The following is a 20,352-nucleotide window of genomic DNA, read 5'->3' as shown; positions in this document are numbered from 1 at the left end:
CATGGACAAAACTTTATTTTATTTTATTAAAAAATACTTCAACTAAGAAATATGACTTTTTGTATGTGAAAGACTTGTAATATTAACTCATAGACTGCCAAATTTCATGAAGATATACCCAATACATAGAGAGTTATAAGTATTAAATTGATGTCAACTTTAAACTAGTACAGATGGTCACGTGACTTGGTCAAATCGACCGACCCCGTGTCGAAAAAGTTAACTAATACTCTCTGATAGTAGCTGCTTCTTGTGTAGAATTTTTATACATATAATATTAGAAATAATTATGAAAACTGAATAAAATAAATATAATGTAAGTATTATGGGATTGCTTCCCTGATTGTATGAAAATGAACTGCACCAGAGTATAATTACATCTTCACACTTTACTCTGTGATTTGTTTTCATCAAACCAAGTGGAAAGTGGCATACTTGCATTATGCCTATAAAAGTACAGGTAGTCATATATGATTCCCAACAATAGTATGGTGAATGCACTCATAGATTACAGGAAGAAATGCCAATTGTCAAATTTATGAAAAAGGTTTTGGGTTGGTGAATACTATTATATGTAACAGATTGAGGCAAAATCTCATGTTTTAGTTGGAGCTGTATGGAAATTGAAGATGATATATGAAATTATTAGTGTAGATACTAGAAGAAATTGATGCAGAAAACCTAGACTCTTCAAAAGCAGTGTTACATAACTCAGGATATACTCTTTGTGATACATGACAATCCAGTAGAGATCTTGCAAAGTACAGGTGTGAATGTTCTGGCCAGGACTGTAAAATACACATTAACACAATGTAGCATCAGTGGATGTGAAGTCCAAACTCTACTGCTTAAGATACAGAATCAAACCAAAAAGTTGAAAATGAGGATAAGATTACAACAATGGGAGGAGAATGCATCTCAGCCAAAGTCTAAAATCTATGAAGCTACATTTATATTGAAGTTATAAGATTCCACTTAGTGTTGTTTTGTTCGAAACTAATTTGACTTTTCTCATAGGGGGCTATGAGTGCTGTATTGTGATCAGAAAAAAATGTCAGTAAATTTACATACACTAATGGTTTCAATCAGTTCATGCTGAAATAAACCCACCTAGCTTTTGAAACAGGCTCTGATGTTTTTTACGATTGACTAAAACACTGTTTGTGAATTTTATCGTTTTTTTGGAGAAAAAAAATATCTTGTTCTAGATTTTAATATTTTACTGTTTGTTTTCTCTAATGACACAAAAATATATATTTTGTGAAATGATAAATTTAGAGAAGTGTATAAAAATAACTGCTTTCTGATCATTGTGTTATGAAACTGCTCACCACTAGCTTCAATTTTTTTCTACTTGATTTGATAGAATGAGTTATTAAATCTAACCTCAAGATGCACATATTACTTCATTATTGTTATTACCACTGGTGCAGTTCACACTAAAGGAACTGTACAGACATGTTTCATGGTTATGACATTGTGGTATTATGTTTAGTGAACACTGAGAGAAAGGATTTGGAAGCTGTTCATCCAGATATTCACTTGTTTTTGTGCTACTCTACTTATTTACATAGAAGAAAGGCATCTCATCATTTCCAGTTATATAGCTGCAAAATTATATATGCTCACAACTTTTTACGCTTTGAAAGAGTACAAAAATCAGGCTACTTATGTATTTTAAAATATACACAAAGCTGTTCTCTACATTTAAAGATGTCCCTGATTGGATAGCAGTAAGTTTACAGTCTTACAGTGCTGAAATGTAAGGTTTGATTCCCTGCAGAGCACATAGTAGATAGCTCAATGTGGCTTTGCTCTAAAACAAACACATATTTAAAGACACAACAGATTTTGCTTTTGATGATATTCTCATTGGTTTGGCTGTGCTGATGTAATGTAATATATCTTGAAATTGCACTATTTAGCTGTTAATAGTATGGGATTTATTTTAAGTTTTAATTAAAAATATACAACTTGAAAGTTAGATATGATATTCTCAAAACCAATTTCTCTGTAAAGTAGTGCAGAGGTGTTATAAAAACTAAATCCAAAAACTTTGATATTTTATATTGTTAGACATAAAGAATACAGTGGGGTTTTAGTAAACAATATGCATTGTGTTCTTAATGGTTGAATATTTGTAGTAGTGCTATTGAACTTCAATATTTTAATACTAGTGCTTTCTACAATTTTGGTTACCTGATACTTCTCTTATGAAAACACTGTGAGCTTTATCATTTGTCTGTTATGGATTTCAGAGCTTGAAAAAATCTCCAGTTTGTTATCTTTAATATGGAAATCTGTCAACATATAATAGTTCAAATGTTTTGTTATCTTGACTTTCGCCAGCACTTTTAACATGTTTACTGGGATGTTGCAAGGGTTAAAGTATCTGAAATATACCATTTTCAATAATTGGACTTAAGGTATTGTCAAATGGGAATCTTAGTAGTGTTTTTATAATAGTAGGCCTAACTTCGTGATATTCAGGATACTTATCTGTATTTCTGTGAATTCAGCAGACTCTTGCAACTTTGATATCTAGTTTCTTTTACCAGATGAACAGTTAATTAACAGTACTGTTTTATAACCACTGTTCTTTTGAACAGTATACTTATTTGTATTAAGACTTTGCTTCCTCAGTTTTATTTTAGAAACTTCTTTAGCACAATATTTATATCTTATTTTGATAAAATCAGATGATTAGTCTTTAACATTTGAAAACTGTAATATTTTAAAATTTACTGGTTTTTCCCTTTGTAAAAAAATTCTTAGTGTGAATAACTTGTATAAGTAGGATTTGATAGTTTACATGGAGTTTCTAATAGTATATTAAAATTAAAAAAAAAATGGTATCAAAGTCTAAAATATAGTTAATTTTACATTTTGTAAAGTTATATATGTAAAAATATTATTATAAAATAAAAATGCTTTGGCTGCTTTGTTTTTGTGGTATTTTGAATCAAATCTGACCTTATTCATGATGTTTAAAACAGTAAGATCAAAAATAGCTATTTATTTTGGACTTGTCTGTGTGTAGTGTGTATCTTAAAGCTATTAAAGAAATTGTGAATATGATCATTTTTCAGCACATTTGATTCCTCCATAAAAGAATATGAATGCTAATAATATAGAAATTGTATTGGAAAGTATGGAGGATGAACAGAAAAAAAATTATATCCGAAAAGAAATACAACAACCTGATTGCTTTTGAAAAGAAGAATTTCCTTGATGAGGAATATGTGTCTATTTATACTTGATGAAGGAATTTCCACTTTCCGAAAGTATTTGGATTATTGGATTTATTTTCTGATAGTAAAACAGATATGATAGTAGTCTTTTTCTCCAAGTGTGGAAGAGCTTTGTTTAAAACATTGATTTTTTTGCTTAAGATTTATGAATTTTAGTGTATATGAAGTTCCAACTTTTAACAATGACTTTATTGCATTTAGCAAGAATTAATTTTGTTCTCAACTTACATGCTTTATTTTTCCCTTGCTAGTTATTGGAAACAAAATCCTTTTTGTTTGGTCTAGTCAATATAGAGGTATTGAAATCACAATTCAGTTCATAACATATTAAGTGGAGTTAAAAAACAAGTTGAATTTAGTTCTGCTCAATTTTTTCACTATGATTACTCATAGATAACTTACAAAATATTTCAACTTATCTAAGATGTTTTTTTCTAAGTCATTGATGATGCCAGAAATAAATAATTTCTAGGGTATTGTAATTTTTGTATCTGTGTATTGTTACAGAAACTAGAGTATGAACTTATAAAGGTATATATATATATATAGAGAGAGATATATACACAGTATAACTTGTGTATTTATAGATGCCTTATTCTATAGCAAGTTGTTGTTCCATAGGTACAGGCAGAGGTCCCTGGATCTCCAATATTTATTATGAAACTAGCAACATGTGCTCGCCATTTAGAAGTCCAGTTACTAGCTGACCAGTATGGGAATGCAATATCTGTTTTTGGTCGAGACTGTTCTATTCAGCGACGCCATCAGAAAATCATTGAAGAGGCTCCTTGTGTGATTGCAAAACCTGATGTTTTTGAACAAATGGAAAATGTGAGAAAGTGATTTAAAAAAAAAGTGTTAGTGAAAGGAAGTTAACTGAGAACCCCGAAAGTTGCACTTATTACAGCTGTTTGTAAAACTCGGGGGAATGTGTGTATGAAATTATTTAACGTTCTAAAATGAAATTTTTAAAAAATTTATTTCATGAATCAGATGTATTCAGGTACTGCCTGATGTTCTCAAATTATACATGATGTTACTTGAATTATAGTTTTCTATTTATCGTACAATATTAGCGCGAATCATTAAAGAACATTTGTATTGTTGTTACTTTCTTTAGCAGGGTCTGATCACTTAAACTGTCTACTGTGTTCTGTTTTACCTTGTATTTATGTGAGAGTGCTCTATAACTTTCACATGAAGCAGGGTGATATCCATAATTCTTATGGTTCATTTTTGTGATTGGTCAAATTCAGTTGTATACTAGATGACAGTCTCAGGGGTTGTGCTGCCAGCCACTGACCCCTTATCTGGAGATTTGCTGTGTACTGTCAGCAGGGGACCTCAACTGTCCATCAAGATACTTTTTTTATTTAATAAAGTGTTTAATTTTTATTTCAACTTCAATACTCTGTATTGTCTTTTATTATATCTATAACAAATTCCTGTTCCTCCATATACTAGGTCCATGAATCTCTTGTTGTTGCAGAAACTGGGTAATTGTGTGCTATATTTATTCATGAGATATCACAACAGTAGTTTTAACTATAATATTGTTCTTCCTTTTCAGACATATCATTTACTCTGATAGTTTTAAGTTACTAATAATAGTTTTTTTTGGGGGGAGGGGAATTTTTATAATATTTGATGGATGTTTAAGAAATATAGTAATTCATTCCACTTTTGAGATACCATGCCAGTGTTTTTATTTTTTTAGGCTGCAGTAAGATTGGCTAAGATGGTAGGGTATGTCAGCACAGGTACTGTAGAGTACTTGTATGATGAAGATGGAAATTTTTACTTTCTGGAACTCAATCCTAGGCTCCAGGTTAGTCAGTTGTAAAGTAAAAGTCACGGTGCATTGTTACTAGCTTTAAAGTCTGCACTGCAGAATGTAAGAATGAAAACTAGGATTATTTCAACTATACAGTAATAAATGGTTTTGTTGACATCATGTATTTCTTTGTTTTTTATCCTTGTATAGTTTATAGCTATTACTAAAAATGAAATTAAGATTAGATACTTTATTTTCCTGTCAGCTTTTCCGGAGTATTATCATTCTGATGAACTTAGTGTTCTAAGAAAGAAAGAAAAATATAGTCATTACTTTACAATGTAATTAAGTGAAGATTAACTTTTAAGTTAATGTAGCACTACGTTTACTATATATATATATATTTCTTGTATATTACAAATTACATTCTGTTCTGATCATGTTGTTAAAGGTGTATTAATATGTTTCTGGTGCTGTAACATGTTACTCATCTATTAATTCTCTGAAATACTCATGTGGTTAAGGACATGTTAATAAGTTTTTGCTGCTTTAATATATAACTTAACTATTAGTTCTCTGTGATATGCATGGTTTGGGACATGTTAATATGATTTTGTTGCTGTAATGTGTAACTCAACTATTAATTCTATGTGATACTCTTGTGGTTAAGGGCATGTTAATATGTTTTTGTTGCTGTAACATATAACTCATCTGTTAATTTTCTGTGGTAATCTTTTGGTGCAAGGTTTATTGATATGTTTCTGGTACTATAACATGTAACTTGTATATTTATTCTGTATAAGGTAATCATGTGATTAAGGTTGTGTTAACATGTTTTTGATGCTGTAACATGTAACTTGTATATTCATTCTTTATAAGGTAATCATGAGTTTAAAGGTTTATTAGTATGTTTCCATTGCTGTGACATATTCTAACTTGTATATTCATCCTTTATAAAGTAATCATGACTTTAAAGGTGTATTGATATGTTTCTGGTGCTGTAATGTAATTCATCTATTCATTCTTCATGGTGTAATATATGTTACATATGTTTTTGAAATGCAAAAAAGCTGTGGTATCAGTAGTTTTTTCTATACTGTTTCTAGGTGGAACATCCTTGCACAGAAATGGTGGCTGATGTTAACCTTCCTTCAGCTCAGCTTCAGGTTTTTAATAGTTTAATATTTTTCTTATCAATAAAGTTGTGTGAAATTTTTATTTTATTTATTTCCAGTATTTATGTTAAATTCTTAGAAGTACTTCTGCTAGCTCATTCTTGCCAGGATATGCCCATAGGATATTTTGGATAGAAGAATCAGAGCTGTTTTACTTATATGTAAAGCTTAAATGAAAAAAAAAGAACAAAAGAAATGTTATTTTAAAATAGGTTTCAACCTTAGAATGATTTTTTATTTTACTTTAAGAAAGGAGAAAATCTAGCCACGAACAGAATTCATTAAGTGCATTTACTGTTTGTCTTCTAGGCACTATTTTTCTTTTCTTGTGTGAACAATTAAGGTATTAATGTTGCTTTGCCTCACCGATTTTTATTGCTGATATCAAGTAAAAGTTGCAAGTTAAAAGTAACGTAGACATTTTAATCTTATTGGAGCCAAAAATGAATAAAAAAGATTGTATGAAGTTTAAAAACTGCAATGTAGACCAAAACTTGGTAAATAGTGTAGAATCTATACTTCAGGTGATAGTTTAGAATTTAGTCAGTGTTTAATAGTAAGCTAGGCTCAATATTTGCAGTCTTATCTGTACAACAGAATTAAAAGATGATTATTTTGTTAGAAAAATATCTTCTTTTTTTAATTACTATATTCCGGAATCAAGTAATAAATGTGGTACAATTATTGTGTATGGTCTAGCTGTAGGTAAATGTGTGGTGTAAAAAAACTATGTGTATACATTTACTGCTTTCAGAAGTACATGGTTAGATATGGATGAATATTTATTAAAACCAGTAATTAATAAACATTTTTATAATATTTTAGCACTAATATGTATGTTTATAACAACTGCTGAGAATTGAAATTTGTGTTTATATAAACTGTTAAAAACAGATCAGTTAATAATTAACGATTGAGATTTGTATACATCATTAGTAATAATAATACATGTATGTGCATAATGTTAAGCAGTAACATTGTGTTTGTGTAAACATTTAAGTTTTATTGGATTAATTTTTGTACTTTATGTTCAGTTGTTTTGTGACTTACATTTCTTCCAGATTGCTATGGGTATTCCTCTTCACAGAATTAAAGAGATTAGGCTCCTTTATGGAGAGTCTCCAGTTGGTGACTCCATGATAAACTTCGAAAACCCACAACATAAACCTCAACCTCTGGGACATGTAATAGCTGCTAGAATTACTTGTGAAAATCCTGATGAAGGTTTCAAACCAAGTGCTGGCACAGTTCAGGAACTCAACTTTCGCAGCAACAAGAATGTCTGGGGTTATTTTAGTGTGGGAGCTTCTGGAGGTCTTCATGAGTATGCCGACTCTCAGTTTGGTCACTGCTTCTCTTGGGGTGAAGATAGAGAGCAAGCAAGAGAGTATGTTTAATGTCATAGCTGCAAACGTGTCTATCTTTTTATAGTATGTTTAATGTCATAGCTGCAAATGTGTCTATCTTTTGATGCTTAAATATAGATTAAAGTGTTTATTTTTACAGAGTGAAATTTCAGTTTCTTTTGTAAATTAACCATTTTGTGTTATTGATAATTTATAAATTTATAAGTTATAAAAGTGTTCTGCTTTAAGATGTGTAATTTACAAGCTGAGGTCCCCATCGTTTGTCTGGGTTATGAACTTAAAATAATGTGGGTGTGGATGCTGTGATAAATAACACAAAAATCCTAATTTTCACACAGTTTATTTATAACATAACATATTATTACAGTATTCATAATTACCTCACCAAAAGTTTTGTATAAGCTTTAAGAACTCACTATGTAGATACTTAAAACATGGTATACACTGTGCGATGATCAGGGTGACTTTGTATGAAGAGGTAGCAGCCAAAGTAGTGGCAGTAGGTGTACTTTCTGTCACCTGCTTTTAACACCCAGCTCTTAATGTCCTTCCACAGTGTTTCACTTTATTAATTAATTGACAGTCATTGGCCGTAAAATGTCTTAAGGTATAAGTTGTAATGTCACGGGTTAAATTAGGGTTAAATATATAATTCAAGAAATGGCTTTTCATGTCAGCGTTATGGTGACTGTTGTAGTATAAGTTTCATCTGAGATTGTGTATTATTTCAATAGTGGTGGCCATTTTTTTTCCATTGCATTTCTCCATAGAGAGTGCTAGCACACTTTCTGAGATATAAAAGACGTTTGTGTACCCTCCTCCCACACTATATGTATGTTGTGTTATAGAAAATTTAGTAAACTTGTTTGATGTAATAATGTTGCACCATCTATGAATGTAGTTAACTTACATCAAAGATAATAAATGCTCAATAACAGCAATAATGGGGGTGGAGTGTTGTGAACCTCCATTAACATGCCCCTTATTCCAAACTATCATCCCACAAAGTTTGGTTGAGGTTGGCCCAGAGACCTAGTAGTAATTAGATAATGGACAAGCAGATTTTTGTGCTATATATGTACATATCTACATATATGTGTATTTTTTATGGGTCTTAATATTCATCTTCTTGTGTTGAACTACAAGTAGGTCATATCCCATTTATTTGCACACACACACGGGATAAATCAAATTTGCCTACTGTAGTATGACTCACCCAATATACATAAACTGTAGTTTTTATGCTAGTTTTATTTGTCTGTCCTGTATGTGCCTCTTTTTTTGGCTTATTTGTTTGGAATTTGTTGAAAATCATCCTAGGTAAGGAGGTACTGTTCAGTTATCCTTGCTTTAAAAGATAAAGTTGACATAACTGTTGTGTTATGATTATAGATATAGATACACTTTTATTTATACATCATGGTTTTATGTACCTAGATGTACGATTCAGGAAAAGGGGCTGATGCAGTCTAAAACTTGTGTTATTAGGTATTTTAAAAAATGGACTAACATTTTCCAAGATAAATATAATAATAGCTATTCATCGTGCAAAAACAATAAATCTAATATATGAGTTTCATGAATTGTTTCATAGTTTGAAAATTGTTCTTCAACCAAATGAACAACAGAGCCGAATTTAATTAAATACAGTTAAAGAATTAATTTTGTTGACAGTAATATTGCTATCTTATGTATTACATAAATACCTCCAAATTCAAAGTGATTCAAATGAATCAATTTGCCTGAAAGTATCACATTTGGCAAGTTTTATTGGCATTGATGCAGTATAATCTTATTGTACCTGCAAAAAGAGGCTGTATGGTTTTTATACTGTTTTATTATGTATTTGAGTAATAAATCCACTTGGAAGTATTCTTCCTCACACTACAATGGAATTACCACCAACATGTTCTTTGTGATGCTGCTGCTAATTCTATGTGAGAAACTGCAGATCTGAAGCAGATCTCAACAATAAGTTGGAGTATGAAATGTGTTTCAACAATAATTACTTTATTTGCCATAGTGAAGTCGGTATTAAGTCCATGAGTAGTTGATTGGCATTTTCCGAAAAGTGAGGATGGTGCTTATTATATTATGTGCTAACCTTTCACAACCTTGTACAGGCAGTCTTATATATCATGCCTTGACCTTTAGATTGTCTGATTCCACCATTTGAACAGCTCTGACAGTCTGAATATGCATACAAAATATTAGAAGATAATAATGTAACAAATTTGTATAGCAGCAAATATCAGAATTGAATCGGACAGCATAGAGGTACAGTTGTTATAGAGCAGATAGTATGTTTGTATAATTCTCAGAGAAGAAAAGTATCTGATGATGACAAAATATTGTTGAAATATTATACATTTGTTATTGTTTTATACTAGTAATAAAGTTTTCTTTGCTATTCATTCAAGCTGTCTCCAAGCTTCATTGACTTTAATCTCTAATACAAAAGATATATATGTTTTAGAAATCTAGTACTGGCACTGAAAGAACTGTCCATCAGAGGAGATTTTCGTACCACAGTGGAATATTTAATCACCCTACTGGAAACGGAAGTCTACCAACTGAACCGGATTGATACAGGGTGGCTGGATAAACGTATTGCAGAAAGAGTTCAGGTATGAGAATTACATGTACTTTTTTATTCAGTTTCAGATAATAACCATGTATAAAACACAACTTTGTAAGTTGGCTGAAAATTGTATTGTATAGTTAAAACATTTTGTACTTAGATTCCCCAAAATAGTATTAAATTTTCTTTTTTGCTGTTGGTATTAAGTTTTTTGTAAGCTTTTAAAAACATTGCAATCCATTAAACTTTAAGAATTTTATTTTGTTTAGGTGTACTATGAGTATAGTCAGGTGGTTTTTATTATGTGACTGTGTATGAAATTTGTGACAGAAGTAATATTTTTTTCTCTTTCCAGTCTGAAAAACCTGACACTATGCTGTCTGTTATTTGTGGGTCTCTTCATATAGCAGATAGAACAATCCTAAAAAACTTTCATGATTTCCAAAGTTCTCTCGAAAAGTGAGTGTTAAGCTATCTTTAATAGTTTCATATTATTGAGATTGTCTGTTTCATTAACTCTCCCAACACGGGATCAGTCAATTTGACCAAGTCACTTGACCTTTTGTACTCATTTAAAGTTGATATAAATTTAATACTTATAACTCTCTATATATTGAGTATATCCTCTTTCACATACAAAAAGTCATATTTCTTAATGAAGTATTTTTAATAAAATAAAATAAGTTTTGTCCATGAATATATTAAGTATTTGTTTTGAATAGTCAGTGTGCAAAGTAATTTTCATATTAAAATTAAAAATACTTTTCGCCATCTCAAAAATCTCAAATTTCCTTTGTGTAATCCCTAAAACATTCTAAATGCATTTCAAACGTTTTTTTTCACTAAATCCTTGTAGTTTATATGTTATTTTTTCTACCCTATCTTAAAATGGGATCGGTCAGTTGGACCGACCTTGTAACCACCAAAAAAAAAAATCAAAATAAACCTAAATTAATCTTCTTTTTCTTCTAGAATGACTTCAAATTGTAACATGAAACTACATTTGTTTATCCTAAGTAGCTCTAAGTTTGTAACAGTATACATCTATTCATAATTAAATTTTATTGTTTTATTGCCCTTTGAACCTGTCTAACTACTGTCTGTGCCATTATAAGTTGTAAATCACTCGGGAAACGTGCAGCTCATGTTATGCTATCAAATTTCATTACCCATGGGTGAAGACAACTTTTGTCTATTTCATGTCTTATCTCATTAAGTTCTTCATCTCACATCTTCTCTTTCCTATAGCCATCAACATCCTCTGGATAAGATCTTGCAGGCATGGATGTTGACTTCTAACATCTTTGTGTCAGACTACTTACAATATGTTGAGGTTTCATCTACCTTTGGTTTTCACCTTTCACCAGAGGCTCTCTGAAGATCTGTTGTTCATTATTTCTTTTTATTGCAAGCACACAACCTCCTTAATATTTTTATATATTTATATTGTGGAGATAATGAAACCACATTGTGGTTGTTGTTGTTGCTTCGAAGGAATACTTTTCCATCCCAAAATCTACATTGAGTTGGAGATAATAAAGTGATAAGCCCATCTGCCCCTGGTCAGTTCTTGCTGCTGAGATGGGGTTTTCTACAAGACTGCTTTGACATTATGTGTATGTGTGTATGTTTATACTTCATTAAGTCTTAAAAAGAAAAAGAGAGACAGAAATGTGTGAGCCTGCCTTCACATCTCACTAGCACCTGCTATCCCTATTTGTAGTAATAACCCACTGCAGATACCTTATGTAGATCCAATGATTCCTGTATAATCCAAGTACCGTATTCCTCCACACTGTTTTCTTGTTGTGGAGTAAAAGGAGAATCTTTGGTTTTTTCAGTCCCAAACCACTGGAGAGACCGATGAGCAGGGTTTACCTTTGAGTCATTGTAATCCCACCCCTATGAGATTGAGTGGATGTACCTCTCAGTTGAATGTAAGGCTGTGGTTATTTGGAAATGTAGTACATGGTACCTCAATACACTATGAACAAAACCATTCCTGGTGGTTAGGCCAGCTGGTTGAGTCTTGTGTTTTTCATGGGAGGCAGGTCTGGGATAATTTTTCCCTTCACCTGCTTTTTTTAGGAGATCTTTCCTATAGTATATCTCCAATACTGTATGGCTTGCCTTTTTGCTCTAGTCACACTACACACTCATGCTCAACCAATTGCCTCAGAAACAATGACTGATTGTACAATATTACATTCCACCTATGTGACACCTTAGTATCATAGATTTAGTTCTTTTGACAGTAATCTTTTCTCTACTACTTTTCTTGGGTGAAAAGTATTCCCTGTTTGAGAAGGATGTGGCCTCCCACCAAGTGGTAACCCACTAGGTTCTCCTTCTAATGGGTGACACTTTGTAAGACATTATAAATATAGTTTCATTTAGAAGCTCATCTTTTCAATTTTTATGGCTATGGCAAACTATCCATGATATTATTCATTTAGGACTGAGCTATTTGTTGTGCAGAGGCAAGTTTACATCTCTGAAGTTAACATTTTCCTTTCCTGGATATACATTTCAGATAATTACTCTCTTCTCTGCACAACTTCCTCCCCCACTTCCAATGTATTTCTTTTTGTGTCATTCAGAATGAGCCTTTGTTCAAATGCTAGTGCTCAAGAATGTGTTGTACTCCTATTTGTGGAGGGCTATTTTATAGTGATGATTACATCATAGGCTACTGCAGTCCTCATTAATATGTGTGCTGGTCGGAGTTCTGTTGAAAGCAAGATAATAGCTGTTTATTGTGCAGTGAGGTATCTATCTATCCAAAATACATTTTCCTGTAAGAAAACTGCTAACTTTATGTTTGATTGACAAGCAGTTATTCCTAACATAAATTACACTTTGGTACCATTAATATATTTATTTATATTTTAAGTGTTAAAATATGCCAGTAGACTGGTAGAAAATTATTTTTTAAATCCAGCAATTGTTTTTTTTCTTGTTAATTTCAGACAAGCTTGACATTAATGACATAACTTGTTGCTTAATTCTTCTCACAACCTCATTAATACATTTTTTTAATATTTTTTCCTGTTTAGAGGACAGATTCTTCCTGCTAACATTTTGAATAATACTGTAGATGTGGAGATGGTTTATGATGGAATCAAGTATAAAGTGCAAGTAAGTTTGTTCCAAGTAAAAGATGTTTTCTTATATATTTGTGGTTACCATCTGAAGCTAGATATTTTCCTTTTTGATGTTTTGGTATTTGATTTTACAAATAATTTGATATCTGTATCATCCAAGCATGACATGATGTTTTGGATTTTTTTATTGTTCATATATAATTAGTATTGTTAAAAGGCAAATGCCGCTTAAACGTATTATGCTTTAATATGTAATTTTTTAAAAATGTTTGTCAATTTTTTTCTCAAAATACTAGTACTGATCCAATTACAAAATATTTAGGAATGTGTTATGTATTAATGAATCTTCAGGAAAGAGACAAATACGTTATTCAAACCTACTCTTCAAGTAGATGTAATCCAAAAAAACCACTGTATCTGGAACTGATAACATAAATATTTTTTAATATTAGGAATTTATTATCAATAAGTGTAATGTCTGATAGTTGAAAAACTCAACCTTAGAATCAAGATTATGTGAAAGGAAGTTTCATTTCTATAAATGTATGTCAGAACTATTTTTATGTATAATCTTCCTACGGAAAGTTATTGCATTTTTTCTTTCATTATTGTTATGATTAATTTAGTTTTTAACACTGATTTTACGTTCTGTCAAATTTACAAACTGCACTATACGTTCATGAAAGTACAAGGCTTATTTTCAGGAGTCTTAAAAAGAATAATTTCATTTTATTTATTTTTATTCTACTTGTAGGCTTCTAGGTCAGGTCCAAATTCGTATTTTCTTTGCATGAACAATTCTCTCAAAGAAGTTGAAGCTCATAGTCTCAGTGATGGTGGGCTTCTTCTGTCTGTGGATGGGGCCAGTTACACAACCTACATGAAAGAAGAGATTGATCGCTACAGAGTTGTCATTGGGAATCAAACATGCATATTTGATAAAGAAAATGATCCCACAATTTTGAGGTTGTTATTAGTTTTTACTGCATTTTACATCTTTTATTTTTTTTGTAGATAATTTATATACCATTCTGAAATGTGGCATTGTGATGTGTTAGAATTGTTTTATTTGAAATTAACAAGTGCGAGGTCAGAAAATTGTATTTTTTTTCCATTTATCTTGTTACTAATAATGAAAATATTTTCATATATTAGAAATGGTTAAAATGTCAGCTTTATTTGAAGTGACTTTTCAACTGTGTATTGCAAACTATGACTTGATGCTTATTTAAATTACTGTTTTCCAGTTCATACATTAATCTTTAATTAGAATGTTATTAATAGATTGTTATTATTTTTTAAGTATAAAAGTGATGACTGAAATTCTTCAAGAAATGTTATAGTTTAGTTAGAATATTCAATACTTAACTCTCTCGCTTACGGGCTCAGTTGATGTGACCGACCTTTTCACTTCAAAGTGACCATTAGAGTTTCCATACTATAACTTTTAACATGTTTTGTGTATCTGCAGTAAGTCTGTAAATTTATAATGCTAAAAAATTATTATGTTTTTAGTATTCAAAGAAATCAGTATTTTAAATTTATTCTTGGATCATAAGACTTTGTTAAGTTTAATTATTTCTTGGAAAAAATATTGAAATGGGCTAAAAACAAAAGATGTTTTGTTACTGTTACTTCAGTGACTGAAAAAATAAACATATAAACAGATCACCATCAGCGGGAAAACTTCTCCAGTTTCTAGTGGAAGATGGAGCACATGTGTTTCCTGGTCAGGCTTATGCTGAAATTGAGGTGATGAAGATGCTGATGACACTGACTGTCTTGGAATCTGGCTGGTAAGAATACTGGATGTGACTGTCATCCTAACTGCAAAGAGTGGTGGGGATAAAAACATGGTGTGATTTAGCTGATTTTGAACTTGGTCCATTGATAGTATGTGAAGGAGTATTAATAGCACTCACTTTGTCCAACAGTTCTTTTAGAAAAATAATCGCTATCAGAAGTTTAAGTAAAAAAAATTGACTGTAAAATAATGTGGAGTTTCAGGATTTTCACAAGCTGGTATAATTGTTTTGTTTGTCACTGAGGAACCAGAACTACATTCTGGATTGTTCCATTTCAAATTAAGTAATGATTGTATAGGTTATAAAGTTTTAATATAAAATTTTCATATTATTCTAATAAGTAATTAGATAAGATATATAAACATTTTAATTGTTGTCTATTTACATTTTCATAACTCATGTTTTTAGTGTACATTTTGTGAAATGCCCTGGAGCTATATTGGATGCTGGTAGTATCCTGGCGAGAATAGAACTAGATGATCCCACGAGGGTTACTAAGGTATGTGTTAAAAACAGTTAGTTTGGAAGATGAAGGTTATATCATTGGGTCATAATATTGTAATTGTCATATAAATTTGAAATCAGTTTTTTCCTTGTGTCCTACCATTTTGTTTGGGTTCTGAGCCCATTTGTTTTTTACATGCTAAACATTTTGATTCAATTGTAAAATGTTGTACTTTCTTAATTTAATTGCATAAGAATGATATCAATTATTAGCTTCTTTTCAAAATTTTACTATTTCTTTATTTTTTTATGAATTTTTATAGTTTTTAACATAAATAGTTTGTGCAGTTTGCTAGGTCTTAATTTTTTTGGTTTTAATATTTTGTTGATACCTAATTTGTTTGTAGAATACTGTCAGATGTATTTGATTAATTGTTTTGTGAACATTTTTAGTATGGCTTTCTGAAGGTGCAGCATTTTATTTCAAACTTATACCTGTTTTGGACATACTGTTCATTTGTTTATTGACCAGTTCTTGATTTGTTTGTCTGTCACATTGTAGTTGTATTTAACCTATTTGTAACTACCGTTATTTTTTGTTAATCCTTTTTTTATGGCATTCAGTTATTTTGCTATTTCTTCATTTGTGTAATGACATAACTGTTTAGTTTGATGTATCATATCAGTAACTTACTGTTCAATTTCTTTTTAAAGTTATAAGAAGTTTTTTAATTCTGTGTGCCTTTAGGCCATTAATTTTTATTTTTCTAATTTACTTTGTTATGTTCAGTTAATTTTTTATTGATACTTTATTTATGTTTTTGCTTTTGAACTATAGGTCTATTATAGTTTTATTATATTTTCTAACATCCTGCTACTTTGTGGTACCTAATCATAATTACTACTGTTTATCCTCTAACATCATCTCAGTTTTTAGTTTATTCTGTCATGTGCATTATGGTTAATACTATGATTATTCAGTATTTTTTTTATTCTTTATTCTTCAGGCTCAGTTATTCACTGGTCAATTTCCTCGAATGGAATCTCCTGAGGGTCCAAGTAGGCACGGTGAGAAAATGAATCAAGTTTTCCAGACTGCAAAGCGAGAATTGGGGAACATCTTAGCTGGCTATGTGTTGCCAGAACCATACTGCATTCCGCGGATCACAAATGCTGTTGACACCTTTATGAAAACATTAAGAGATCCAAGCTTACCATTGCTGGAACTACAGGTACACCTATGCTGCTGCTTTGTACAATGCTACTATCTTGTAGAAATTCAGTATGGTCTTATTATAGAGTTAGTTGAAAATATAACCAATGACAGTTAATTCTGATGTAGCTTAGAGCTAAATGTTTGTGGGCCTTCTTTGCAGTTGTGTTCTAGAATTATATATAATATATAAATACATAAATCAGTAGTTTTAATCTTATAAGATACGATAATGAAATGAATACAAATCAAAAAAAAAGCTAAATAATTTTATTTCCATTACTAGTCCTTGTCATCATCATTAATTCATTAATATGAGTACCTCCAAAAACCAGGGCACATTACATAATTACCCACCATATGATTTGTGCCCTGTTGTTGGATGTTGGTATTGTGGCGGGATTTATGTTATTTAATTAATTAATTTTTCTTTATATTTTTTCCATAAAATTTCCTTTAATTATATATATATGTGTGTGTGTGTGTGTGTGTGTGTGTGTATATATAGCAGTCTTGCTGGAAAGATTTCATTGATTTGGTTGTAATTGTTATTAAACTTGAACTTTTATTTAAGTGTACTATAATGAAAATAATTTTTAAAACTTACTACCCAAAATCACTGATGATGGTGTAACTTACAACAGCTCTACACCAATTAAATCACTTCTATTGCTATAATCATATAATCAAAGTTAAACGTCGATAAACTTATATCAGTTTTATTTTAGTTAAAACAATTTTGTTTCTAAATTTTTTGAATTTTTCAGTTTTCAACTCCTAAACAGTCACAATATATAATAGATCATTTATAATAGAATACACTATGCCATTTGTTATACCAAAAAGAAAAGTGTTTGCATTTTTATTCTATTTATGTGGTATTTTAGGTAAAGTTAGCTGTTTCACATCTGTTTTTTAATAAGTTGGAAGTCCACAGTTTAAATTATGATCATTTTTTGCAGGAGATAATCTCTTCAATCTCAGGACGTATACCAAGTGTTGTGGAACGGGAGATCAGAAAACTCATGACAAAGTATGCAAGCAATATCACATCTGTACTGTTTCAGTTTCCAAGTCAACAGGTGAAATGTGGTTTAATCTTTAGTTTGGCAATTTATGAAAATTTCCATTTGAAAATAATGTCGTAGGAGAATATGTATATAAAACTATCACTGTATCGGCAAGTCTCATTATTCATAAAAGTAGGTTATTGGAATTTTTGTAATATAAAATATTACATTAGAAAGTTTCGTAAATCATAAAAATAAGTTGTTGTAACAGGCTTGGTGTCAAACTGCAAATGAAATGTTATGTTTAGGCCATTTGAGAATAATGATCATTGGCTTATTTCACATTAGGAAGTGATTTTTTCTTTCAAAAATGTAATAAATGTGAGCTTTTGGATTTTTTATAATTTATCTCATTAGTTTAATCAGTTGTATTCTAAGCACATAGACATTGTAGGTGTAAAAAAGGCAATAATGCAGAACTTGAAATAATCTACTTAAAGAACAAAGGCAGGAACATTTCATAAGAAATGTTTGTACTGTGCATTGGAATTGTTAATCAACTTAAGAGTTGATTAATTGATGAACTTTGAACCTCTTCTTGACTGAAACGTGAAGAACAGTATACAGAACAAAATTTTATTTTTGTTTCTGGCTGTTATTTCATGGTTTGTCTCCTAAAATATGTGAAAAGATTTTGCACTTTTTCTAAAAATATCTACCACCTGCAAGTCTCACTGGCCAATTGCTAATCATGTGACAGTCTATATTTTCTTTAGAATATTAAAAATTTACAGTGTGTTTCTGGCATACAGATTACACTATTACTTATGCTTGGGTATGTTACAACTATGTAAACTAGGTTACAATGTAACTAAGTATGCTTTCATTCTTGTATGTTAATTATAACAATTCACAGCTGGCCCGGCATGACCAAGTGGTTAGGGAGCTCGGTTGTGTGTTCGAATCTCCATTCCACCAAACATGCTCGCTTTTTTAGCTGTGGGGTCGTTATTATGTGATGGTCAATCCCATTATTCATTGGTAAAAGAGTAGCCCAAAGTTGGCAGTGGATGGTGATGACTAGCTGCCTTCCCTCCACTTTTACCGCTAAATTAGAGACGGCTAGTGCATATAGCCCTTGTGTAGCTTTGCACAAATTCAAAACAAACAAACAGTTCACAACTGCAAATTACGTATCAGATCTTCAAGATTGCTACAGATAATATCTGGATTTGCATAAATGAAAGGAAGAAAAGACATATCACTTCCAAGGCATTATTTCTCACTCAAGGAAACTCATTTATGTCATAGTGCAGATAATCTTGAACATTATCATTGCTGTTTTTTGTATAATTATGAAACCTGTCTTTCATTTCAACTCACCAAGTTTTTAGAACAAGAGTTTATTTATTCAAATACAACTGGGTTGTCAAGTGCCTTAGTGTATTGTTGGCTCGGTGACTATTACTAAATGGATTAAGGGTTTTGTTTATAGAATTATGCATGTACTTTTCTCTACGTTAACCCCTTACCTACCAGGGACATTTTGTCTTATTGTGAGGGCAAAATCACATTTGTGAATTGAGGAAATTATAGAGAACTTATCTTTTATTGGATTAAATATTTTATTTTTGTAAAGAGTAGCATAACATTCAGTTATTTGTCCCATATTTTGTTATTTAGTGAAGTTTGAAGAGAAGTTTAATAAAAAAACATCCAAAATATGTTTGAGACTATAAATAAGCACCCTCTAAGAAAAAATATTTTTCAATATTTTTTCCTTGCACTTTAAGCCTGGTCCTGCCATCTATGATTGGTATCTAAACCTTTTTCTTGTCTGTTTTCTTTATAAAACAGCGTCTGAATGTGTTAAACCTCAGGTGTAAAACTTTTAGCCAATCCTAGTCAAAGGTGTCAGTTTCAGTACTATGTTATTCCAATCGCTGTATTTCACATTTGACAAATCATAGGATGATAAGCAAAGCACGTGATGAAACGTTGTTCTGTTGATTTTACAATATGAATGTGGAAGGTGCTTATTATAGTAACTGACATTTTATGTAGAGGTTGTATTTAATAGTTGTCAATAGTATTTTTTTGTAAGCCTAAGAAAATTTACTTCTGGAAAAAACTGCTTGGAATGTTTGTGACTATTATTTTTCTATAGTAGCTTAAATCATTCTATATCATATATCTATTTATATTAATCTTTATATTGAAAAATTAACACAAAATAGATATAGTTTTAGGAAAGAAGTTTATCCATGAATGTTACAGTTAAGATCTTTTGAGTGGAGAGTGCATGGTCTTTACGTGAATTAGGCTTAACATTTTGAACTGAAAGAGTTTGTGATTTTAATATTCTTTTGCACTTAAATTAGTAGTTTTAAGTTAAATAATGTAGCATAATTTTTATATTTAGTTCATAATAAGAATATAATTTAGTATTTAGAATGATAACTTTGTGTGATTTGTACGTACTACTAGTACCAGTACCACATAAGAATTTTATATTTTTTCTTCTTACTATCTTTATTTTGTAGTAAGACCCACAGTTCTGTTGTTGTTGCTTTATAATTAAAACAGTCTAACTGATATATAAAAAACTTATTCTGATATTTTGCAAAT

At 30.7% G+C, this 20,352-nt stretch overlaps 2 protein-coding genes across 2 annotated transcripts in view; both read left to right on the top strand.

The window, feature by feature from the left end:
- The window catches only part of LOC111085175 (acetyl-CoA carboxylase-like), a 53,140-nt gene extending 52,513 nt beyond the window's left edge, over positions 1-627 (top strand). Inside the window, exon 10 of the mRNA XM_022382613.1 lies at positions 607-627. Within this exon, the coding sequence (XP_022238321.1) occupies positions 607-627 (21 nt within the window). The remainder of the gene's footprint in view (positions 1-606) is intronic.
- A 3,231-nt stretch (positions 628-3,858) lies between these two features.
- LOC106456834 (acetyl-CoA carboxylase-like) overlaps positions 3,859-20,352 on the top strand; it is an 87,531-nt gene continuing 71,037 nt past the window's right edge. Inside the window, exons 1-12 of the mRNA XM_022382608.1 lie at positions 3,859-4,082; positions 4,969-5,079; positions 6,132-6,191; positions 7,262-7,587; positions 10,044-10,194; positions 10,504-10,607; positions 13,205-13,286; positions 14,007-14,218; positions 14,920-15,048; positions 15,466-15,556; positions 16,509-16,733; positions 17,677-17,796. Coding sequence (XP_022238316.1) covers positions 3,909-4,082; positions 4,969-5,079; positions 6,132-6,191; positions 7,262-7,587; positions 10,044-10,194; positions 10,504-10,607; positions 13,205-13,286; positions 14,007-14,218; positions 14,920-15,048; positions 15,466-15,556; positions 16,509-16,733; positions 17,677-17,796 — 1,785 coding nt within the window. The 5' untranslated portion in view covers positions 3,859-3,908. The remainder of the gene's footprint in view (positions 4,083-4,968; positions 5,080-6,131; positions 6,192-7,261; positions 7,588-10,043; positions 10,195-10,503; positions 10,608-13,204; positions 13,287-14,006; positions 14,219-14,919; positions 15,049-15,465; positions 15,557-16,508; positions 16,734-17,676; positions 17,797-20,352) is intronic.

This window comes from Limulus polyphemus, unplaced genomic scaffold (genome assembly GCF_000517525.1).
Source record: "Limulus polyphemus unplaced genomic scaffold, Limulus_polyphemus-2.1.2 Scaffold262, whole genome shotgun sequence".
Classification (NCBI taxonomy): domain Eukaryota; kingdom Metazoa; phylum Arthropoda; class Merostomata; order Xiphosura; family Limulidae; genus Limulus; species Limulus polyphemus.
This window is presented reverse-complemented; position numbering and strand designations above follow the sequence as displayed.